Here is a 21,203-nt window from a genome sequence, read left to right as displayed (position 1 = left end):
CTTCTTTCTTTACATGTGATTACAGAATGATGTTGAAATCTAATGTATACCCATAAGACCTGTACTATCAAACTTTCAATAAGACTAAAGGAAAAATTAGACTACATTTTAACTGCGCAACATAATTTTCCTGTTTAACATAGTTCCTGATTTACAAACTTAGAAAAAACAGATGCTGTGAATAAATTGTTAAAGTGATAGCTACTGTTGTTCAAGAGATCAGAGATTTTCAATCTCTGCATGTAGCTTCAAAGCATGGACCAAGTTTCATAATAATAATATGTTTAAACTACTGCATTGTGGTAAAACATTTTAAAATGGCCAACTCCCAACGCTGACCAAGGAACCTCAGACAACATACAGTAGGCTACCACTTAGCATGGTCCAAGAAATCGAAAGAGAGAAATGTAATAATGTTAGTATAACATATTTAAAAGTTATAACATTTTATAGGGTCTGTAGGTGGTGCTGAGCTGAGGTCAGCTTGTGGTTCATTGACACATTATATATAAGAATATTTGGGTCAATCCAAAAACTTTTGATCTTTTTTTTTTTGATGCTACATTGCTACAGTGCAGGAGGAGTTCGATAAAGAAGTTTTTCAGTAAATGTAAAATGGCAGATAAATGTATAGATGTTAATGAAATCAGAGATATACATTTACAGTATATATAGGGCATGACTCAATTGTTTTAAATCAAATAAGAGACATGAATTGCAAGCAATTTTTATTTAAAAATGTTTACTACAAGAACTACATGTGGAATTATATATTGTATATTTGAGTGGCAACTACTATTGCTGTAACTGTACAATATTGTACCAAACAAAAACCCACAAACAAAATAAGAAAAGAAAACAGGAAATGAATGTACCTCTGTAATGTACACTATATATATACAAAGTACATCTGAACACAGGTTTTCCTGCTAACAGATACCCAAATTGACAACTATAAATATATTCGACAAGACAATTCAATTTACAGTCTTGCTTAACCTTGACAGGAATTAAACTTTAACAATAGTCATGATTACAAAACAAAGAAAATCAACCCTTAATATGTTCACAAACATATTCAAGTTACTGATTTCAATTTACCAAAAAAAGAGAAAAAAAATGCGTGTAAACAGAGGCATCCGCCAACAGCATTTAATTTTTTTGTACAAAAAAAAAAGAGACTGCATGTTAAAGTCCCACTCACATAACATAAGTTTCCAGTTGCCTTTATGAGGTATCAGGAACAATACACACAGATTACTTTCAATCATTTAACACACATATGAACATATGTAACCACCAGTTAAGACTTTATTCAGAACGCAACACGACATCACATTAAACAGTTCAGAAAATAACACATCAGGTAAATTTCCTTAAGACGTCCATTAAAATACCAAAATGCCTCAGCTCGGTCTATCCGTCGGTATTTTCCCAGATAAAGTCACAGTCACCCATGCATGTAATACTGTACATACCAGAGCTTATAGATTGAAGAAACGCTTCAAATTGAAGCAGGCTACTGAAGTCGGATTCACAAACCACCTCAGCTCATTTTTTCAGATCTCATACTAAAGGCCTCACTGAGGGAGATCCGATCCGTTGAAGGCATAAACAGGCAGACCGTGTATGGAGAAATTTAGCTCTTGGAAGCCGGACAGACACTCAGTGAAGGACTTATTAGATTGTCAGACCATAAAGAGGCTAAATTACTTTTTTCCACACTTTTCCTCAGTTACAGTAAACAAAAGAGTGACCGGTTAAGCCATATTTAAAACGTCTGATGTTTTTCCCTTTTTTAAAAGCTAAAAATCTGCGCTGAGATTCATAATATACATACGTACAACATACATACTGATACATATTAACCATGATACAGACCCATGGCTGACCTAAGAAAATGCGATAAAATGTATTTTTCTTTTTTTTTATTCTTTATATGTAGGGAATGAACAAATAAAGTTGTGCTTGTGTGGTGAACAGGACATTCCTCATTTTAGACATCATTTCCAGTTACAATCATGATTATTTAACGTATACAAAACGACACCCCATTTTAGCACAGTTATGTGATGACTGATATAAAACTAGACGTGTTAGAAAGGCTTTATAGAAGTGCTTTTGACTCGTAAGGAAATGAATCCGTTTGCCAGGGAAAGCATTAGAGTGAGTTTTCCATGAAAAGGCTGGCAGGTCTCATGCAAAGATGTTGCCCATGCAATCTCAATTTGCATCGACCTTTTTATTTGTAGCCTCGTGAAGAGAGAATCAGCAGTGGTATAAGCTACAGCATTCATACAGTACATATGTTACTTAGCAACTACTGTACTTTAAACCAGCGTTTCATACCAGCTGCTCTGTGTCAATGTGAATTACAGCGCATTACTGTGATCAATGAATTGTAAATAGTAATTATTGGTTAAATAACATTACGGTTGTTGTACATACAGAATATACACATAAAATATCTGATCAATAACGCTGGTATTAATAGAGATATAAACTGACAAACAATGAGGAGATACTATCACGAGAGTGACAGATAAAACAGCTGTTTCGCAATATCAGTCTTTTCTGTCCAGGAGTCTGTTGGGAAGAAACAGTCCATGCTGTATTTTGACACTGCTCACTCGTCGTCAAAGTTTGAAAATCAGTCTACGTATACGGGGAAAAACTCAAGAATAGAAAAAAGTTATTGGTGATGTATCAATCCAAACTAAAACACATGTCAGTTCCACACACACACTATGTTGCTCAATCACACAAGCAATCTGTGTTTTTGTAATTACTAAGAAAGCAAACGTGGCTCAGGGTGGATGTTATAAACCCTTTAGACCGGGCAGGACTTGTCAGTGGGTGGTGGAGGCGGTGGCGGCGGAGTCGGAGGTATGGTTGTAGTCGGTGAACCCATGGCCGGACTACCCCCCCCAGATCCGGTCTTCGGAAAGACCACGGGCTTGGGCTTAGTGGCAGGGGGCTTGACATCTCTGAAAGTGGAACCGGAAGGAGAGAGACCCGAGGCCGACATGGATAAAGGGCTCTTGGATCCGCTGCTCCTGCTGGGCCGAAAGGTGGATGGCATGTCGCTGGCCGAGCTGGCGCTGCGCTGTAGAGGATGCTGGGAGGATTCGGTGTCACGGAGCAGGCGAGAGTGAAGCGGACTGGATGGTTCAGACGCCCCGCCGCTCTTCAACTGCTCCAGGGTGTCGAGCACGACATCAGGAGTGTGTTTGACGTTGCTCTGTCTTTCTAGCTCTCGCAGCTCGCTTATAGCTGTGTTCATGGTGGCCTCAATGTCCTGAGAGACGGAGAGAAATAAAAGGAAGGAGTTAAAGGGGACATTTCACAAGACTTTTTTAAGATGTCAAATAAATCTTTGGTGTTCCCAGAGTACGTATGTGAAGTCAGATTTTCATGATATGTCCCTGGAGTTAGTGGCAGATCACATTTAACGCGCTAAAAACGTGGCCGAACCACACTGCCTTTATTTGATTAAATTCAGAAAATTTATATTGTGTTTTTTTATATTGCTAGGCAACCACCGATACAGCTGTGCTGTCAGTCACATATTAAGCGTTAGTTCTGACACGTAAAACTTTCATGTGCTCATGTGAAATTTTTATGGGTTCACGTAAAACTTTCATGTGCTCAAGCGAAACCTTCATGTGCAATTTTTTTTTTAAAGTTTAGTTTCGCGTGCTCACATGAAACTTTCGGGCGTGCACTTGAAACTATCGCGCACACACGTGAAACTATCGCCCTCGCGCACATGAAACTATTGCGCATGCACGTGAACCTATCGCGTGCGCACATAAAAGCAATACTTTCAGGTGCGCACGCAAAAGTTTCACGTGAGCACGCGAAAGTTTCACGTGCGCACGCAAAACTAAACTCGATAGTTTCATGTGCGCAAAATCGATACTTTCACATGCTCACCCGACAGTTTCACATGCGCGTGCATAGGCATGGGCCGGTATAAGATTCTGGCGGTATGATAACCTTTAGCAAAAATACCATGGTTTCACGGTGTTACGGTTTTGCCATTGCAACACTAAAATGTGTTATTTTTTAAATGCCAGGTAAAAATAAAGCCTTTAAATTATAATATGCTTTCGAAAAATATATAATATTTTTGTAATGTATATTAAATGTAAACATCAAATCAATCACATGACTTAATGATTTAATGAATTTTGTATAAACACAGCTCATACCTTGGAGACGGTATCACAGAATATTTCAGTGGTTTTGAAACCTTGACTGTTTAAAACCTCGGTATACCTTGAAGCCGGTAATCGGCCCATGCCTACGCGTGCAATAGTTTCACGTGTTTCAAGTGAAAGTTTCACTTTATTTAATTTTTGCTCCATGTCCCCTTTGGGGCTCCGTAAAAACGTGATGTGTTCAGTGCGCATACACAGCCCGCAAAACGCTTACAGCCCATAGAAAACCTTTAAAAAAGGCAACTTCCACTGCCATAAACACGTTCTGTGTGATCCACCCCTTGGTGTGCAGTTTGATAGAAGAAAAAAGTCATGAGATGAAACCTTTACTGCCATAAATACTAAATTTACCTTACTCAAACAAATGGGAAGAAAATAACTGGTTTTGAAACAGGATTGATCACATGTTTAAAAGCGAACAAAGCAAATGTTTAGTTAATGATTCTGAAATGACTGCATTCTTCTTTTGAGCAAAACATTTATCGCTTCCTGCAAATTTGCCTTTAATTTTTCACATTTTTTGAGACTTCTCATTTTCAGGGAAGTAAGACACCTGAGATACTTCATGAACAAACTAAATGCAAGGTGACGCTAAGCCTAGACCAGGACAGACGAGTAGCCAATACATTTACTGATTACTGATTTCTTATGTAAAATCTGACACGATCTCAACAGGTTTGATGAGTTGCTGAAGGTGTGAGATGTCCACTTTCAGGGCGCCTTGTCTGCAGATCTTCCAACTCAATTACACAGCCTGGATCGATCCTGCATCTTTATTCAACCATGAAATTACAGCTCAATGGATGATAAATAAGACACTTTACAGCACATAAGCTCTTATAGAGAACTCAGCACTTTTTGTGGCAGTATGTTAACAGACTCTGATAGGAAATCATCTTTAGCCAGTGTAAGTCTGCATCTAAATCAACTTCACTGGAAACATCCTACTAGTGGAAATCGTAACATGGAGTAAAATACTAATAAAGTAGTTGGCATAAAATGATAGCAATTTGCCTGAACAGTCATTTCATTGAGTAGCCATTTAACTTGAAAGTAGGGCTGTCACAATTATGAAATTTGGCTGATGGTTAATTGTCTGATAAATTGTGACGATTATGGCGAGTAATTACCTGTTTTAGGACTTTGACAATTATGATGATTGTCTGTTTTATTGCTTTGACATTTAATTCTCAAAATTTTTTGTTTGTTCATGAAATAATTTTCACACAAATATATCTTTCAAAAACTGAAAATTATTCATAAGAAATACTCTGAAAAATAAAAATGCAATCAGAATAAACTAAGTATACCAGAACTGGCCTTAAATAGTAGCCAATCTGATAGGAGACATCTGATACTGTCTCTTGCCTGTTTATACAGGCGCTGCAGCTCCTCCTTGTGCTTTTTAAAGAGATGCGCAATCATTGTGGTGATCTGAAATCATCGTGATGAGCTCAAACAATCGAGACGATTATTTGATCATTGTGACAGCCCTACTTTAAAGTGTACAAACAAGAATATTACTAGAATAACTTTATAATATGATACATTTTAAAATATGTGACCCTGCGGATCACAAAACCATTCATAAGTGACACGAGTATATTTAAAGCAATAGACAACAATACATTTCATGGGTCAAAATTGTCGATTTTTTTTTTTTTTTTTTTTTTGTATTTATTTCGAATTTATGCAAAAAGAACATCAAACAAAAAAAGATAAATTCAAGTATACAAATCACACAAAACATAAAACTATATTAAATGTCCTTTGCCTATTCGAAAAGGAGTGAGAAGAAGAAAATAACTTATTTAATCTCACCCCTTCTCCATAACTTAAAGCTTACAGTAAGCGACTGATTTTTTTATGCAAAAAATTATTAGTATAGGTCCCATGAATATAGTTAGTAAATTCCCTACCATAAATATATCACAAATTATTTCATCATTAGTAATATGTGTTGCTAAGGACATTTCGACAACTTTAAAAGGAGATTTTCTCAATATTTAGATTTTTTTGCACCCCCAAATTCCAGAGATTATTTTAAATAGTTGTATCTCAGCCAAATATTTTCCTATCCTAACAAACCATCCAATGGAATACCAAATACATCAATGGAAAGCTTATTTATTTACTGATCAGATGATGTATGAATCTTAATTTAAAAAAATAACCCTTGTTAAAATTGTCAAACTTTTTCTGTCAAACTCCATAAACTGTATTAAACCAGATGTATATTAGACCGTACTTAACATTTTAAAATATACAATAAAACGGAAATATAATTTAAAGCTAAAGTGTACATTTAAAACTAAAAAATAAGAAATGTTCAACATGTAAGATTATGTACTGTATAATAACCCCTATACCAGTGGTCCCCAACATGGTGCCCACGGGCACCAGGTTGCCAACACAGAGTCTGTGAGTTGCCCACCAAAGCACATTCTATTAAAAGCCTCAATTTTAATATTTATTTATTACATATTTTTTATATTAGCTTGGTTTCTTTTATGTATGCTTACATTTACCAAGTAAAATAAAATAAAATAAAACAATAAAAAAACATGAAAAACAAAAAGTTTTGAGTAGACTATATCAAAAAAGTAGCCCTCCAGATTGTTTTGTGCCAGCCCTTGCTCACAAAAAGGTTGGATACCCCTACCCTAAACTATATTTCTGACCTTTGTCCCTGACAATACTTTCCTTAACTGTACTAGTTATACATCTTGTACATGTCTAATGTTATTTTTTATTTACTCATTTGATAAGTATTACCTGTGAGCTGTGCTCCACCTGAGCTATAACCTCTGGGTCTACGGTTGGTCTGTGGTTGCTGAAACTCTTGGATCGTCCAGCAGGTGCACTCTTACGAAGCTGAGGCCCGTCTACTTTAGTCTTCAGAGATGAGTGCCGGGTGATGGAGTTCAGGACGCTGTGAGCGCTGACCGGCCGCTTGTCTGTCACCTCTTTGGACGGTCCCCCTGCAGGGATGGAGGGGGTCTTCAAACCACCCGCTGCTCCAGAAGAGCCCTCTCCCAAACCATCCACCGTACGGAATGTCCGACGGACGCTGGCCGCTTCTGGACGTTTCCTCAACCTGAGATGGATGAAAAAATGGTATAATATGAATTATTTGATAGGAATTATTATAAAATGTACCCATATAGTGAAAGCTCAAGCTATATGGCCTTACTTGTTAAGGTTGGCTAGGTAGATATCAGCCACATGGCCTCCAATAGGTGAGCTAGCACTGGCTCTGGTGGACACCTTTTCTTCCGCTGCATCGTTGGATGCTTCCACGTCTCCTTTGGGACTTCCTCTGCCTGGAAACCCATCCGGCCTACCAAACACATTTAAATACAACTATGGTATAAACTCACAGACATCTCTACAATTCACAATTTATGGAAAGTAAATAAAGCTTTATTAGGAAGCTTAAAAATTGTGGTAGTATCTAAATTGACAGCTTACATTTCCTGCACAACTATGTACTGGTGCGGCACCAGTCCTTCTGTGCCGTTATGGCGCCCCTCCCACCAGTCCTCAGACGCTCTGTGATACAGCAGCAGAGATGCTCCCTTCTTAAAGGACAGCTCACGGTTGGTGCGTCCGGAGTAGTCGAAACGTGCAATGGCCTCGATGGGGTCAGAGTCTGAAACGTTCAATGTCCCTGACTTTACTATTCAGGTACATGAGAAGATAGAGAGAGCGCAAGATGGAGAGAGCGAGGGAAGAGAGCAAAAGGGAAGGAAAGGTTATTGCATGGGAAGCCAGGCAGGTTAGAGGCACACGGTTCAAAACAGGGATGGAACTGCAGCGGGGGCGCATGGACACAAGAGAGGGTAAAAAAAAGTTTTCCAAATTAATAATAAGATACAAGACACCTTAAGCCGGACAACAGTGCGTGACGTAGGCTACACTATAAAAGTGCTTCGATTTGTTTATGTGTGTTAGTGTGGTGTTCTCATTGGTCCATTTTGACTCACCATCATCACTGTTGTTTATTTCAGATGGGGTGTCAGGTGCAGGTTCATCCACTAGAGGGGGCTCAATGTTTGTATTATCACTGTGGAATTGAGAGCAAGAAATATGCAGTGGATCAGTAAAATCCTCCATTACAGGTTTTTTTTTGTAAATATGTAAACAGACAAAAATCTAAATCTATATTTAACAGCTCAATGTCTTTGAAAACCTGGAAAATAGTATAATAAATAATGACTATACTAGTACTTAAACTAGTTATGTATAGTGCTAATTCTGAAGCAGAACAGATAAAGTCACAATGAAACTGAAATTAAAAACTTTTTTGGAATATTGTGGTACTTTTTACAAATGACTCATCTGTGAGCTTGATTTTTTTTATTAATGTGCCCTCATAATCTTCAATTAAAGACGCAAATCTCCTCTCCTCCTTAACTCTTTCCCCAGTCAGCATTTTTTTATGATTTTCACCAAAGTTTAATGCCTTCCAGAAAACTTCCTTCTTTAAATACATAAACATACAATATATCAAATGAAAAACAGATCCCAAAACAACTTTCATCCTACCTTTATTTGTTCTCTTTTTGTCAACTCTCAAATATGGGTGGGTTTCTTCAAAAATACCAAATTTTGAGCTAGAGATGAGATGATTGCGTTTTGGTGAAGGACTTTTGATAGAGATCAGATTCAGAGTGCTCATCAAAACATACATCGAGTTTGAGCTGTTTTCCCAAAGGAAATACTTCCAGGTTTTATAAGTTGGATAAGAGTACTACCTGGTGGATCATAGCGAAATTACGGATTGACGGAAAAACTTGTCATTGCATGGCAGGGAAGCGTTTTCTCTTAATTGACGAGTTAACGCGTCAATGGCAGGGAAAGAGCTAAAACGATTTCTTTACTTACGGTCCTTTAAAGGATAAGTCAATTTTCTTAAAAAAATCCAGATAATTTTCTCACCACTATGTCATTTAAAATGTTGATGTCTTTCTTTGTTCAGTCGAGAAGAAATTATGTTTTTTGAGGAAAACATTCCAGGATTGTTCTCATTTTAATAGACTTTAATGGACCCCAACACTTAAAAGTTTTAATGCAGTTTAAAATTGCAGTTTCAAAGGACTCTAAATGATCCCAAACGAGGCATAAGGGTCTCATCTAGTGAAATGATTGTCATTTTTGGCAAGAAAAATAAAAAATATGCACTTTTAACCACAACTTCTCTTGTGCCAGCGCGATCTCACAAAATTGCGTAATGACGTCAAAAGGTCGCGTGTTACATACACTCTAAAAACAAATGGTGCTGCTATATAGCACCAAAAGTGGTTCTTTGCTCGTAATCATAGAAGAACCATTTTTAGTGCCATATAGCACCGGTGAAGCACCAGTGAAGCACCTGTGTAGAACCATATAGGGGCCATATAGCACCACTATAGCACCACATATGGTTCTACATAGCACTATTTGGTTCTACACAGGTGCTTCACTGGTGCTTCACCGGTGCTATATGGCACTAAAAATGGTTCTTCTATGATTACGAGCAAAGAACCACTTCAAACGCACATTTGCGGACGATTATAAACAATAAACTGACACAAAGACATTAATTAGTATCATTCCACATACAACAACATCAGAACGGTCTTCTTTCTCCATACTTGTAAACACTGGGGCCTAGTTTCTTGACGTGATGACGTATTACATGAAGTCGCATTGGCGCATCACAGGAACAAAGATAGACGAGAAGATGTGGTTTAAAAGTGCATATTTTTTATTTTTCTTGCCAAAAAGGACAATCGTTTCGCTAGATAAGACCCTTGTGCCTTGTTTAAGATCATTTAGAGTCCTTTGAAACTGCAATTTTAAACTGCATTAAAATTGTTAAGTGTTGGGGTCCATTAAAGTCAATTAAAATGAGAAAAATCCTAGAATGTTTTCCTCAAAAAACATAATTTCTTCTCGACTGAACAAAGAAAAACATCAACATTTTGGATGACATGTTGATTAATCCCTTAACATTGAAGAGAAAACAGGATACGCACATCCAAAAAAGTCTTGACCAGGTGCAAGATCAAAAGATGAATAAAAAAAAAACAGAAAAAGATCTGCACACTGTAAAAAGTCCCTTTAATTTCAAAAGTTACAAAAGCAATGTTTCGGTCAAAGACCTTCGTCTAATCCCTTAACATTTACATAATTGGCAAGACAGTTTTATCCAAAGCGACTTACGGTGCATTCAAGCTAAGCATTTTTATCAGTATGTGTGTACTCTGGTACTCGAACCCATGACCTTTGCCCTGTGAACACAATGCTCTACCAGTTGAGCTACAGGAACCCTATAGTATACGTGTAGGATATAATAAAATATTTGCTTTGTGGGTCATTTCTGAAAAATTGTTATGACTGAGTCACTTTCTCTGAGTATGTTATGATTAAGTCACGCTCTCTGTCTCCCTTTTTAGAGCTAAAACATTAAGTTTGTGTTTCCTTGAACCGAAACATTAAGTTAAACACAGATATGAGGATCAAAGCAAAACATTACGGTGTCTTCCTGACACTGAACTGAATCCGCTCTCACAGCTCCACTGGGAATCCAATGTGGCCTGAATCCACTGCACTAATGCACAGTAAAATGGCTCTTTACCAAACAAGACTCAGTGCTGATAACAGCCCTGCTATGCAATTCACAAGACTAGAAACACTCTAATACTCTAGTATTAATTTAGTATAAAACAACCGGTCATGCAAAAATTTACCGTCACCACGATACCAATAAAAGCCTTGTTCTCGTAACACTACAAGAGGATAATCAAGTAACTGCGAGCTTGACTCTGGCCGTCTGCTGCAATACTTGGCTTATTACAGAGACAATTGGCTCACATGAAGCCTGGGCTAATGAAAAGATTAGTTTCATTAGAGAGCAATGTTAGACAGAAGGAACTCTGAGATATGCCATGCCTGGTGTGTGTGATGAGACTGATGTGGCCACTTTGCAGTGAACCTTTGTGTCTCACTGGAAGGCAAATTGCTATGAAGTGTGGATAAACATGTGCGTGTGTTTGAAACATCTTTAAAATGACAGATTGGTGCAGAAAATCCCACAATCCTCCTGTCATTCTGAGCGAGTGTCCAGCTTTGATCTGAGCTCTTAAGGTAAAACGATCCTCGTGGCTTCTTTACCCTCAAGCAGATGAGTTTGTGCTCAGAGAGGTCAGAAGTCATCGTGTTTTCTAACATCTTCCCCAGAGACGAGAAATGCCTCTGTCAAATCACTGCCACCTCATTCTGCCCGAAATATCAAGCATTGAAACGTACACAAAAAACGTTGCACCCAGTTAAGAATAGCGATACTGCACCAAAGGAAACACATTTACAGTACTATGACAGCTGAAAAAATTTGGGTTTGGAAGACATGAGGACGATTACATGATGGTAGATTTTTTTATTTATGGATGCACTATCTTTAAAGGCAGGGTGCATGATTTTTGAAAAACAGCGAGTCGGGGGAATACCAAAACACACTTGTGGCCAATCAGCCGTAAGGGGCGTGTCTACTAACCGGCATCGTTGCCTGGGTTGCGTATGTGTCTATAAAAAGAGGGTCCAGATTCTATTCGGATAGGGGCGTGTTTCTTTAGCTGATTTCAAATGTCAACATTGGCTTTCAGAGATCATGCACCCCGCCTTTAAAGTAGCAATTATCTCTAGTCTTTGTTAAGCCAACATTGCTGTGTTGATTCAGCCAAGCACTTTACTCGTGGTTACTACACAATACAGTTTTTGAATGTCTAGGCTAAAATTAAGTTTGCCACTTTAACTATTGTTGTTAACGTGTCTCGAATTCCAGATCAGGTTGAACTGGAAAATAAAGACAATAACGCTGGTGTATTGCACATGGTTGTCATTTCTTGTTTGGATTAAGAGGTTGAGTCTGTGAAATGAGGGCTTGAAGGTTTTCAGAGGCTTTAAAGGGATAGTTCACCCAAAAATGAATATTCTGTCATTATTTACGCATCCACAAGTTGTTCTAAACCTGTATACATTTCTTGGTTTTGCACAAAACACAAAGGATGATATTATAATAAAGCAAGGAAACAGGAGCACCATTGACTTCCATAGTAAGAAAAAAATCGACATTAATGTCAAATTCAGTGGGGCTTAAAGGGGACAGAGAATGAAAAACCATTTTTACCTTGTCTTTGTTAAAAAATGGTAGTCTACCCACATTCACAAACATACAAAAAGTGCTAAACATGCTAAACATCTCAGTCTCATAGAAATTCCTCTTTTAGAAATGTCAGCCAGAAAACGGCCCAATCTGAAAAACCGATGCTTATGACATCACAGGCATCTCACTGCCCCTCCACTTTAAAATAATTGGCTACATTTTTTGAGTGGCAGCAAAGTCAGCCAATCAGTAATGAGATTGCAAGTTAAGCCAGTAGGGGGAGCCAAATAGGTGCAAAACCACTTGTTTAAAATCCCCCACCCCTGAGAGAGGTTTTTAGGAAGCTTCTAAAGCATTACAGACCCAAACAAAAAAATTTTTGTCTACATGTCACATCACAGAACAAGGATAAATACTCCGTTCAATCATTCTATGTCACCTTTAAAAACACTTAAAATTAGAGATTGACTGATATATCAGCAAAAACTCTATTGGTCTATAAAAGTAATTTTTACACTATAGGCTATCGGCCGATAGTTTATAAACAGCCGATAGTCATGGCCACTATATCCTGTCAATCAAAAGAGAATAGGAAATGCAGCTCTTTGTATAGAAAATGTAAAGGTACATCACTAGTTTAATGTTCAATATTTATGTTCATTATATGATTGAATAACATTCAAAAAGTTACATTTTCTGAATTAAGTTAATTCAAGTTAAAGGTGGGGTGCATGATTTTTGAAAAACACTTTGGAAAAGGAAGTCAGGCCAATTACCAAAACACACTTGTAGCAAATTAGCAGTAAAGGTACATTCACATTATAAGCGACTTTGTCGCTGTGTGTCGCTTGTCTCTTTCAAAAGTTTCTATATGTAATTGTCATAAACAAGTGAGTAACGTCCACGTCAGTAACTGGCTAGAGACGGATGACATGACTTCCACTGCTTCGTTCTCATTGGTAGTCGCTCCCGAAAGTCGCGCATAATTTGCATAAAGTTAAAGGAGTAGTCCACTTTATAGATGGGGCCCATTGACTTACCATAGTATTTTTTTTCCTACTATAAAAAGTCAATGGACCCCATCTTTAAAGTGGACTACTCCTTTAAACATTTCTCAACTTTATCCCGCGACTGGACACGCCCATCCAGCGCCAACAGTCACTGTCGCACCTGTCACCGGATGCCGCCGAGCTTCCAATGAAATCAATGAGATTGCGTTGCTCTGCTACTGCTTATCGCTTATAATGTGAATGTACCTTAAGGGGCGTGTCTACTAACCGACATCGTTGCCTGGGTTGCGTATGTATGGGCGGGTCTATCAAAAGAATTAATCTATTTGGGTAGGGGCGTGTTGTTTAGGTCAGTGGTTCTCAAACTGGGGTCCAGGGGGGCCCCAGTTTTATGACATTTTTATAAAATACATTAATTTATCATGAATTCTGTGATATTAAACCTAAAAAAATAAGGCAGCACTACTTTGTATAAGTTAATGTTTTGTTTAATTAAAATGTGAAGTTTTAGAACAGTTTTTTGTCATAAATTTTCTTTGGGGGGGGGGGCGCGAAGGAAAGCACCGTACACAAAGGGGGCCGCACGCTGAAAAAGTTTGAGAATCACTGGTTTAGGTGATTTCAAATATCAACATTGGCTTTCAGAGATCATGCACCCCACCTTTAATATAAACACCAAACTATTGGTATCGGCCGATATCACTCTGAATAATCGACTATCGGTGGAAAAATTTCATATCGGTGCATATCTACTCAAAATATCCTCCTTTGTGTTTAGAACAAAGACATTTATTTAGGTTTGTAACAACTTTATGGTAAGTAAATTAAATTTTAATTAATTAATTAATTTTTTTATCCCTTTAATAAAGCCTATGGAAACCGTAAGCCCTCAACATCTTAATTTTGTGATCCAAATCCTGACAATGAACCATGTGCAATAAGCCAGGGCAGTAGTTTTTATCTCCGAGTCAAACCTGATCTAAACACGCTTTCTGTTTTGTGTTACACCGCAGTCTGAAGTCATTTCCTCTTTCATGTCCAGCTGTAGGAGAGGATTCCATTAACACTTGGCCTTAAGCAGAGAGGATAATCACTTTAAATAAAAATACAGACTTTATGATAATGTTTTATGAGGCTGGCTGTCTGCCATGCTTCTGGTTGTGTTTACCGTGACATCTGGGAGTCTAGGTCACCTGCTGACACACTGTGGGGGTCGGCAACATATCTGTAACTTCACCCACCAAAATGATGCTTCAATGAGCACAAAATGTGCAGGACATAAACTTTAAAAAGCCCTCTATAGATCTTAAAGACCAACTTCCTGTTGGGCTTTGTATTTTCTTTTATCTTTATGAAGCCACATCCATCATCTAACTTGTGCTCATTTTTGCACTTCTTCTAAGCATCTGCTTCAATGTAACAAATACCAAAATAACAACCCTCATTTTTTACTTTTTATTGTTTCTTTAACCACAATTGCTTGTAAACTCACCAGTATTCTTCAGCGGCTCCTACGCGCTCGTAGATGGGTCCCTCCAGGTCACGCGGCCCAGGGAAAATACTTTCATGATGGATAATGATGGTTTTGATGAGCTCGTTCACATGTGCCTGGCAAGACACTTGGTCGTGGCCTTCGGGTACAGACATGAGTGTGGGGCCGAAACAGATGGCCAGGTTGTAGGGGTCCATCATGTTGTCATCACTGTACTGTGACAGACTACAGAGTGAACAAACAAAGAAAAGATGAATGATGCTTAATTTCATAAACACAAAGGCGCAAATTCACAACAGTTTTGTGCTTCTTATTTATTTATTTATTTATTTGATAGGGACAATGCACATTGATGAACATCTGTATTGAAGCAACAAAAACAGACGTTACATGCCTTATAAAAGCCACAGGGCTAATTTACATCCGTAGTCCCTAGACAAATTACAGAAATCATAAAATGACTAAAATAAATAGCAAAATTCAGTGCAAATATTTGTGTGTAACTCTCTCCCCGCCAGCTTTTTTTGTAAGTTGCCAGCCAGCGGCAGCATTTATTCTGATTTTCACAAAAGTTTAATGTTCTCTTTAAATATATAAACATACAATACATCAAAATCAGTGGCGGCTGGTGACTTCTTTTTTCGAGGGCGCACGATGCGAATATTTTCACAACATGTATGTAGCCCGTCATGTGTGTGGTTCAAATTTCAAAATATGTGTTCGGCGCGTCGAGTGATTCTATGTGCATCACGTGTCTTGTCAAAATAAGTGCCTGCTGCAGATGCGTCTGAAGGGTTTATGATAAAAGAGACCCTCGCGTTTTGCAGATACACGCATAATTAAATGCGTAATCAGAGTTTACTGTTAATGAAGTGTCTTGCGTGTATTTTGTGGGGAGCGTTTCTTTTATCATAAACGGTTTTGACACGTGTGCAGCAGGCACTTATTTTGACAAAACACATGATTCACATGGTTCACATGACGCAACAAACACATATTTTGAATTTGCGCCCCTCGGAAAAACAGTCACGAGCCGCCACCGATCAAAAGAAAGAAAAGACCATCTGCTTGTTTCATCCTATTTTCATTCTCTTTTTATCACCTCTCAAATATGGGTAGGTTTTTTCAAAAGTACCAAATAAAAATATTTGCATTATTCACACATGTATATAATGTTACACATTTAATGTACATGAAATGCAGCTGATTTATTTACATAACTTGATACATTTGCAATAAATTATGGCAATTAAAAATTAATAAAAAATGCATAAAAGCACTATGGGTGTATATCCAGACACAATTCATGTGGTTTACACTGTTGAGGTAATGCAGCATAGTCCCAGTACAAAGTCAGAGCTCTAAGATTAGCATTAGCACTTTAAATGAATAAACAGAGCAGACGGCACGTGTGAATAAACGGTGATACCAGCAGGATTTCCTTCTTTATGGATTCAGGGTTCCCACACCTTAGTTAACTTCAAATTCAAGGACTTTCCAGGTGCAATACCCTCAAATTCAAGGACTAAATGTGGGGACACATTTCAAGTGAGAGCAAGGTTACATCGTGTTACCTTTTAAGATACATTGTTACAGTTCCCTTTCGAGGGAACTCGCGCTGTGTCACTGCGATGACACTTTGGGGACGCCTTCAGGGCATCTAAATGTGTATATCAAATTCAACCAATGGTGAGGCTTAACAACAATGACAGGGTGATGCGGGAGCCAGGAAGTATATCACTATCTGAAATATTGCCGTTACAGGGATGCAGGAAGTATGGCAAGGGAGAAGCAGCGTTTCGTTCCCTTCTCAGGGAACAACAGTTACATATGTAACACGAGACGTTTATTGACTATGCAAAAAAGCATTTTGGTATGGATCAACATTCGCATACAGAAGATAAAAGCATTTAAAGCGAAAAGTTTAGCATGTAAGTCTAGAATTTTACTGATATTATCCTACACTACACAGGGAATTATATGGATTTTTTTCCAGAAAACTTCAATGACCTGTATCTATGCATGTATATTTTCAAAAACTTCCCAGGGCCTTGAATTTTTTTTCCCCCAGATTCACAACTTTCAAGGATTTCAAGGGCCCGTGGGAACCCTGTGGATTCCCCAGTAAAGGGTTAACAGAATAGTCCTATGACGTGTTCAAATGAATCCTGATCATGTTGTCTCGTGGACAAACCAGCTCCTAGTGTACTAACTCGAAAACCAGATTGAGTTCCAGACTGAGGTTCTACCTACACTTCCCTTCTGACAGCTCATCTATCATGAATCTAAAGTCGTCCGTCCTCATACACGTGCTTGTAACACACTTATAAATGATCTTACTCCACAGGATGCACATTTTATCTGCTTAAAGAGACTGCAAATGTGTCCATAAATCGAGAAAATATATGTTTGGCGGTGAAAAAGAGCTGGTGTTTGTTTGGTGCAGTGGGGAATTGGGGTAAGAACAGTTTGGTCTCATAATCTTCAACATGGAGAGACTCCAAACAAAATTTATGGGAGCTGTCTTTCCCAGACAGATACGACTGCAGAGGGCTCTCCAATTACCCACTTCATTCAAATCATTTTTTCTTTTTTTCTCTGTATTCTCTACCATCCAAGTGATATCTCTTCTTCACGCCACCATATATTTATAAGCATGCACATCTCTAAACTTGAATTAGCAAGGCCAGCAGTTCTTCAGAGACCCATCCTGGCACCTCCTTTGACTTTTATAGGAGAAAAGATGTAACAGCCATTGGGCAAACAGAGAGGCCATTCACTGAGAACTACAGATGTCTGTCATGGAAGCGCTAATGGGGTAACAACATACCCACACACACTCGGTTTCTCACTCACTTCCACTTTCTGGCTGTTATACGAGAACTGGAAAAAGTTCAGTCAGTTTGTGAAAACCAAAAACCCCTGAAGTTAAGATCATGTTGTGGTCTGGAGGGTCTTTCAAACGGACCACAAGGTGGAAAAAAGTGACAGCGATGTGAAGGAAATGGATTTAAGGGGTTCATTGCTGTTGGGTTTTGTCCAATCTTCTCTTTTAGGATTGGGAATTTTTAGCTTGTAGTAAAAGGTCTTATAAAATTTAAGTTTAAAGCTGTTGTGGACAAGGAGCTTAGCTATAGTAAATCACTGGAAAATAACATTTATTTACAGAAAAAGTTCCCCTCTGTTATAGCTACATTGCAACTGGTTAAGACACATATGGCAGTAAACCTAATTCAATGTGCCTTAATAATAATAAAACTGAATGTGCAAAAGAGATTTGTAAGTTGTGGCAAAGAGCAAAATGTTCAGTCTGTTCTTTATACAAAGCTCCTAGATGCTTTAGTAGATCTATAAAAAAATCAAATAGATTTGAAATGACATAAGGGAGTAAATGATGTCGAAAGGTTTATTTTTGGACACTTTAACAGCCCTCTGGGAGTGATATCTGCTCTTCAGTGGAAATCACAGATAAACAAGACCAAATGATTTTAGTGGAAAAACTATATCACCACCCAACTTTCCAGATGAGCTTTGATCAACGGCACTTACTGGTTGAGGAAAGCGAACAAGTATCTCATGATAACCAGGGTGTTGGTTGGTAGTGACAGCAGGACTTTCCGGATGTGGACAGCTCTGTCCTGGAGGTTCTCCATGGCTGAAAAAACAACATAAAAAAGTTGTCATCTGCTCCATTGTCTAATACGGTAAAAGCCTGGATGAGTACGTGTTACGTGGGTGTAAGGAATAAGTGGATACTCACAGACACAGGACATGAGATCATGGAAGACTTCCTTAGGAAAGAGGGCGTGCTCCAGGCCTCTGAAATAGAGCTTTAAAACTCCAGCGATAGAGTCCATTTCATGGTCATTCTGATCCCCAGCCAGCGGGTCCTCACCTGAGACACAAAGGGAAGAATTATTACATACTTAAAATAGATGCAGAAGACAATGACTGAGGCTTTAATGAAGGGCTAACAACAGAACGAAGACAATAACACAGGAAGGGGATTAAGGTCCAGATTGACTCACCTCTCTCAAAGGCGTTTTTTATATCATTGACTTCCACCTGGGAGCCGGAGACTCTAAATATTCCCTCGTGATGGAGACCTATATCGACAAACACAACATTATGAACACACAGAACATAACAGACTCACATATTTAGCAAAATCACTTTTACAAGGTTTGGACATAAATGTGTGTGAACTAGGGATGCGCAGGTTGCCTCGGGTTGGGAGGCGGGTAGAGAAATTGGCACTTTATTTGTGGTGTGGGTCACAAAAAACAGGTATGTTACGTGCAATTCCCTATAGCCTACGTAAATATATATAATATTTGGAAAAATATTTTCTAATTTTATAGGGTTCTTCGATACGCTTTACAATACGTAGGTCTACATTGCAACGCAACTTGTGTGAAATCTCCAAACCTTTTGGCCTCATGTCACAAAAGCACCAAGCGCCAGCCGCAACAAAACAAAACAAATGGAGAAATCAAAGTGAAATTGGAAGACGAGGTGTGGGAGGAATTAAGGTTGGGAATTTTCTTCATTAAAAGAAAAGAAGGTCAAGCTGCTAAATCGTTTGCTAAATGTTTGGGACCAGTTCTTAGAAATAGTTGTTATGTAATCTAATGTCTGTTTCTAAACACTTTTAGGTTGAAATAAAGCCTGTTTTCATTTACATTGCGATGCCTAGTATGTCTGCTTAATGGTCGCAGGTGCAGGGCCGGTTGTTAAGATAACAGTGGTGCGGGGCGGGTCAAATAAATTCATAAAAGCGGGATCTCAGGTTGAAAAAAAAAACAAGAACCGTGCATCACTAGTGTGAACACAACAACCATACAATAAAACAAATCCATCCTCCTTCTTTTATAATCCCCACTAAAGGGACACTACACTTTTTTTTAAATATGCTAATTTTCCAGCTTCCCTAGAGTTAAACATTAGATTTTTACTGTTTTGGAATCCATTCAGCTGATCTCCGGGTCTGGCGGTACCACTTTTAGCATAGCTTAGCATAATCCATTGAATCTGATTAGACCATTAGCATTGCGCAAAAACATAACCAAAGAGTTTCGATATTTTTCCTATTTAAAACGTGACTCTTCTATAGTTACATCGTGTACCAAGACGGACAGAAAATTTAATGTTGGATGGCGATGATCTGCATGGCGCTTGCATGGCTGACACCGCCGTTGGTGTATGAATGAGTGAGTGAATGGGAGTCAAACTTGTAAAGCTCTTTAGATGGCCTGTTGAAAGCACTATATAAATGCAGACCATTTATCATTTACCAAAAGTTGCGATTGGCTAAAACTATAATCTCATTCTGGTGAATAAACAAGGACTTTGATGCTGTAATATGGCTATTACGATATTACGCACTGTCCAAAAATTGTCCCCATGGTAACTTTCAATAGCAGTGGACTATTTTAACCTCTTGAAAAGCACCCCCATTCTGGCCCGAAACCATGAAAATACCTACGTTCACTAAAAGGGCTGTTTTTACTAAACCATTTATAGTATAAGCATAACTGTGGTATCATTAGATAGAAGACACTTTGAGCTTCGTTTTCCATGTTTCAAAATTATTTATTAAGATACAAATTTAAAAAGTTAGAGAGGCTGAAGTACATTGTAATAAAATTTTTTTTGCATAACATCTTTTTTAACACTAAAGATCTTAATGATAAATATATGTGTGAAACCTAGAAATGCAATGAGGCCAAAGCCACAAGTCTAAAGAAGTTATATTTCACGTTTGAAGTCAATAGACCCAAAAATGAGGTTCTTGCAAGAGTTTTTGTAAGACTAGTGCCTTTTCTAAGTGCCAGTCAGCCACAAAATAAAAGTCTTTTGTTTACATGCATACACGTTCGTTCTTTTTATTGTTTATCCTTATATAAGCGTATAAAATGCCGTATCCACACCAGGAAATAAAGCTTCACACAAAGATCGTTGAATTCGTGTTCTAATTGGCTACACGTTCTGTCTATCAATATTTTCCATGAAGTCATTGGAGGAACGCGCGAGTCAGATGACGTCACGATATTTGACAGCGCTGTTTGGATATTATGTATTATATTCCCCCCGTCTTGTACAATCAAGTTTGAGCGCTGGTTTTGAACGCGAGTGTGATCTCATATTCAAGTGTTACGATGTAAATAGTCCTCAGATTGTATATTATAATCTATTACAAGACGTGCATCTGAAATCTGATGTAAACAATGGAAAATATATCCATATTTCACAGATTATATGCATTTGTGGACAAAAATGGTCATTGGATGTACTTTGTTGGAGAGTTTTTATGGGTTATTCACACATCTGAA

General features: G+C 38.1%; 1 protein-coding gene across 5 annotated transcripts in view; it reads right to left on the bottom strand.

The window, feature by feature from the left end:
- Window positions 1–711: 711 nt before the first annotated feature.
- Window positions 712–21,203, bottom strand: part of srgap2 (SLIT-ROBO Rho GTPase activating protein 2) — a 126,301-nt gene continuing 105,809 nt past the window's right edge. For 4 of the 5 annotated variants that reach the window (XM_065241421.1, XM_065241425.2, XM_065241424.2 and 1 more), the window contains 9 exons: window positions 18,900–18,977; window positions 18,632–18,766; window positions 18,421–18,526; window positions 14,872–15,096; window positions 8,210–8,289; window positions 7,695–7,902; window positions 7,417–7,563; window positions 6,999–7,320; window positions 712–3,298 (listed from right to left, as the gene is read on the bottom strand). In XM_065241421.1, the coding sequence (XP_065097493.1) occupies window positions 2,831–3,298; window positions 6,999–7,320; window positions 7,417–7,563; window positions 7,695–7,902; window positions 8,210–8,289; window positions 14,872–15,096; window positions 18,421–18,526; window positions 18,632–18,766; window positions 18,900–18,977 (1,769 nt within the window). In that variant the 3' untranslated portion in view covers window positions 712–2,830. The remainder of the gene's footprint in view (window positions 3,299–6,998; window positions 7,321–7,416; window positions 7,564–7,694; window positions 7,903–8,209; window positions 8,290–14,871; window positions 15,097–18,420; window positions 18,527–18,631; window positions 18,767–18,899; window positions 18,978–21,203) is intronic. The other variant, XM_065241423.1, reaches the window with a different exon arrangement.

Source organism: Paramisgurnus dabryanus, chromosome 14 (genome assembly GCF_030506205.2).
Source record: "Paramisgurnus dabryanus chromosome 14, PD_genome_1.1, whole genome shotgun sequence".
NCBI classification, from domain to species: Eukaryota; Metazoa; Chordata; class Actinopteri; order Cypriniformes; family Cobitidae; genus Paramisgurnus; species Paramisgurnus dabryanus.
This window is presented reverse-complemented; position numbering and strand designations above follow the sequence as displayed.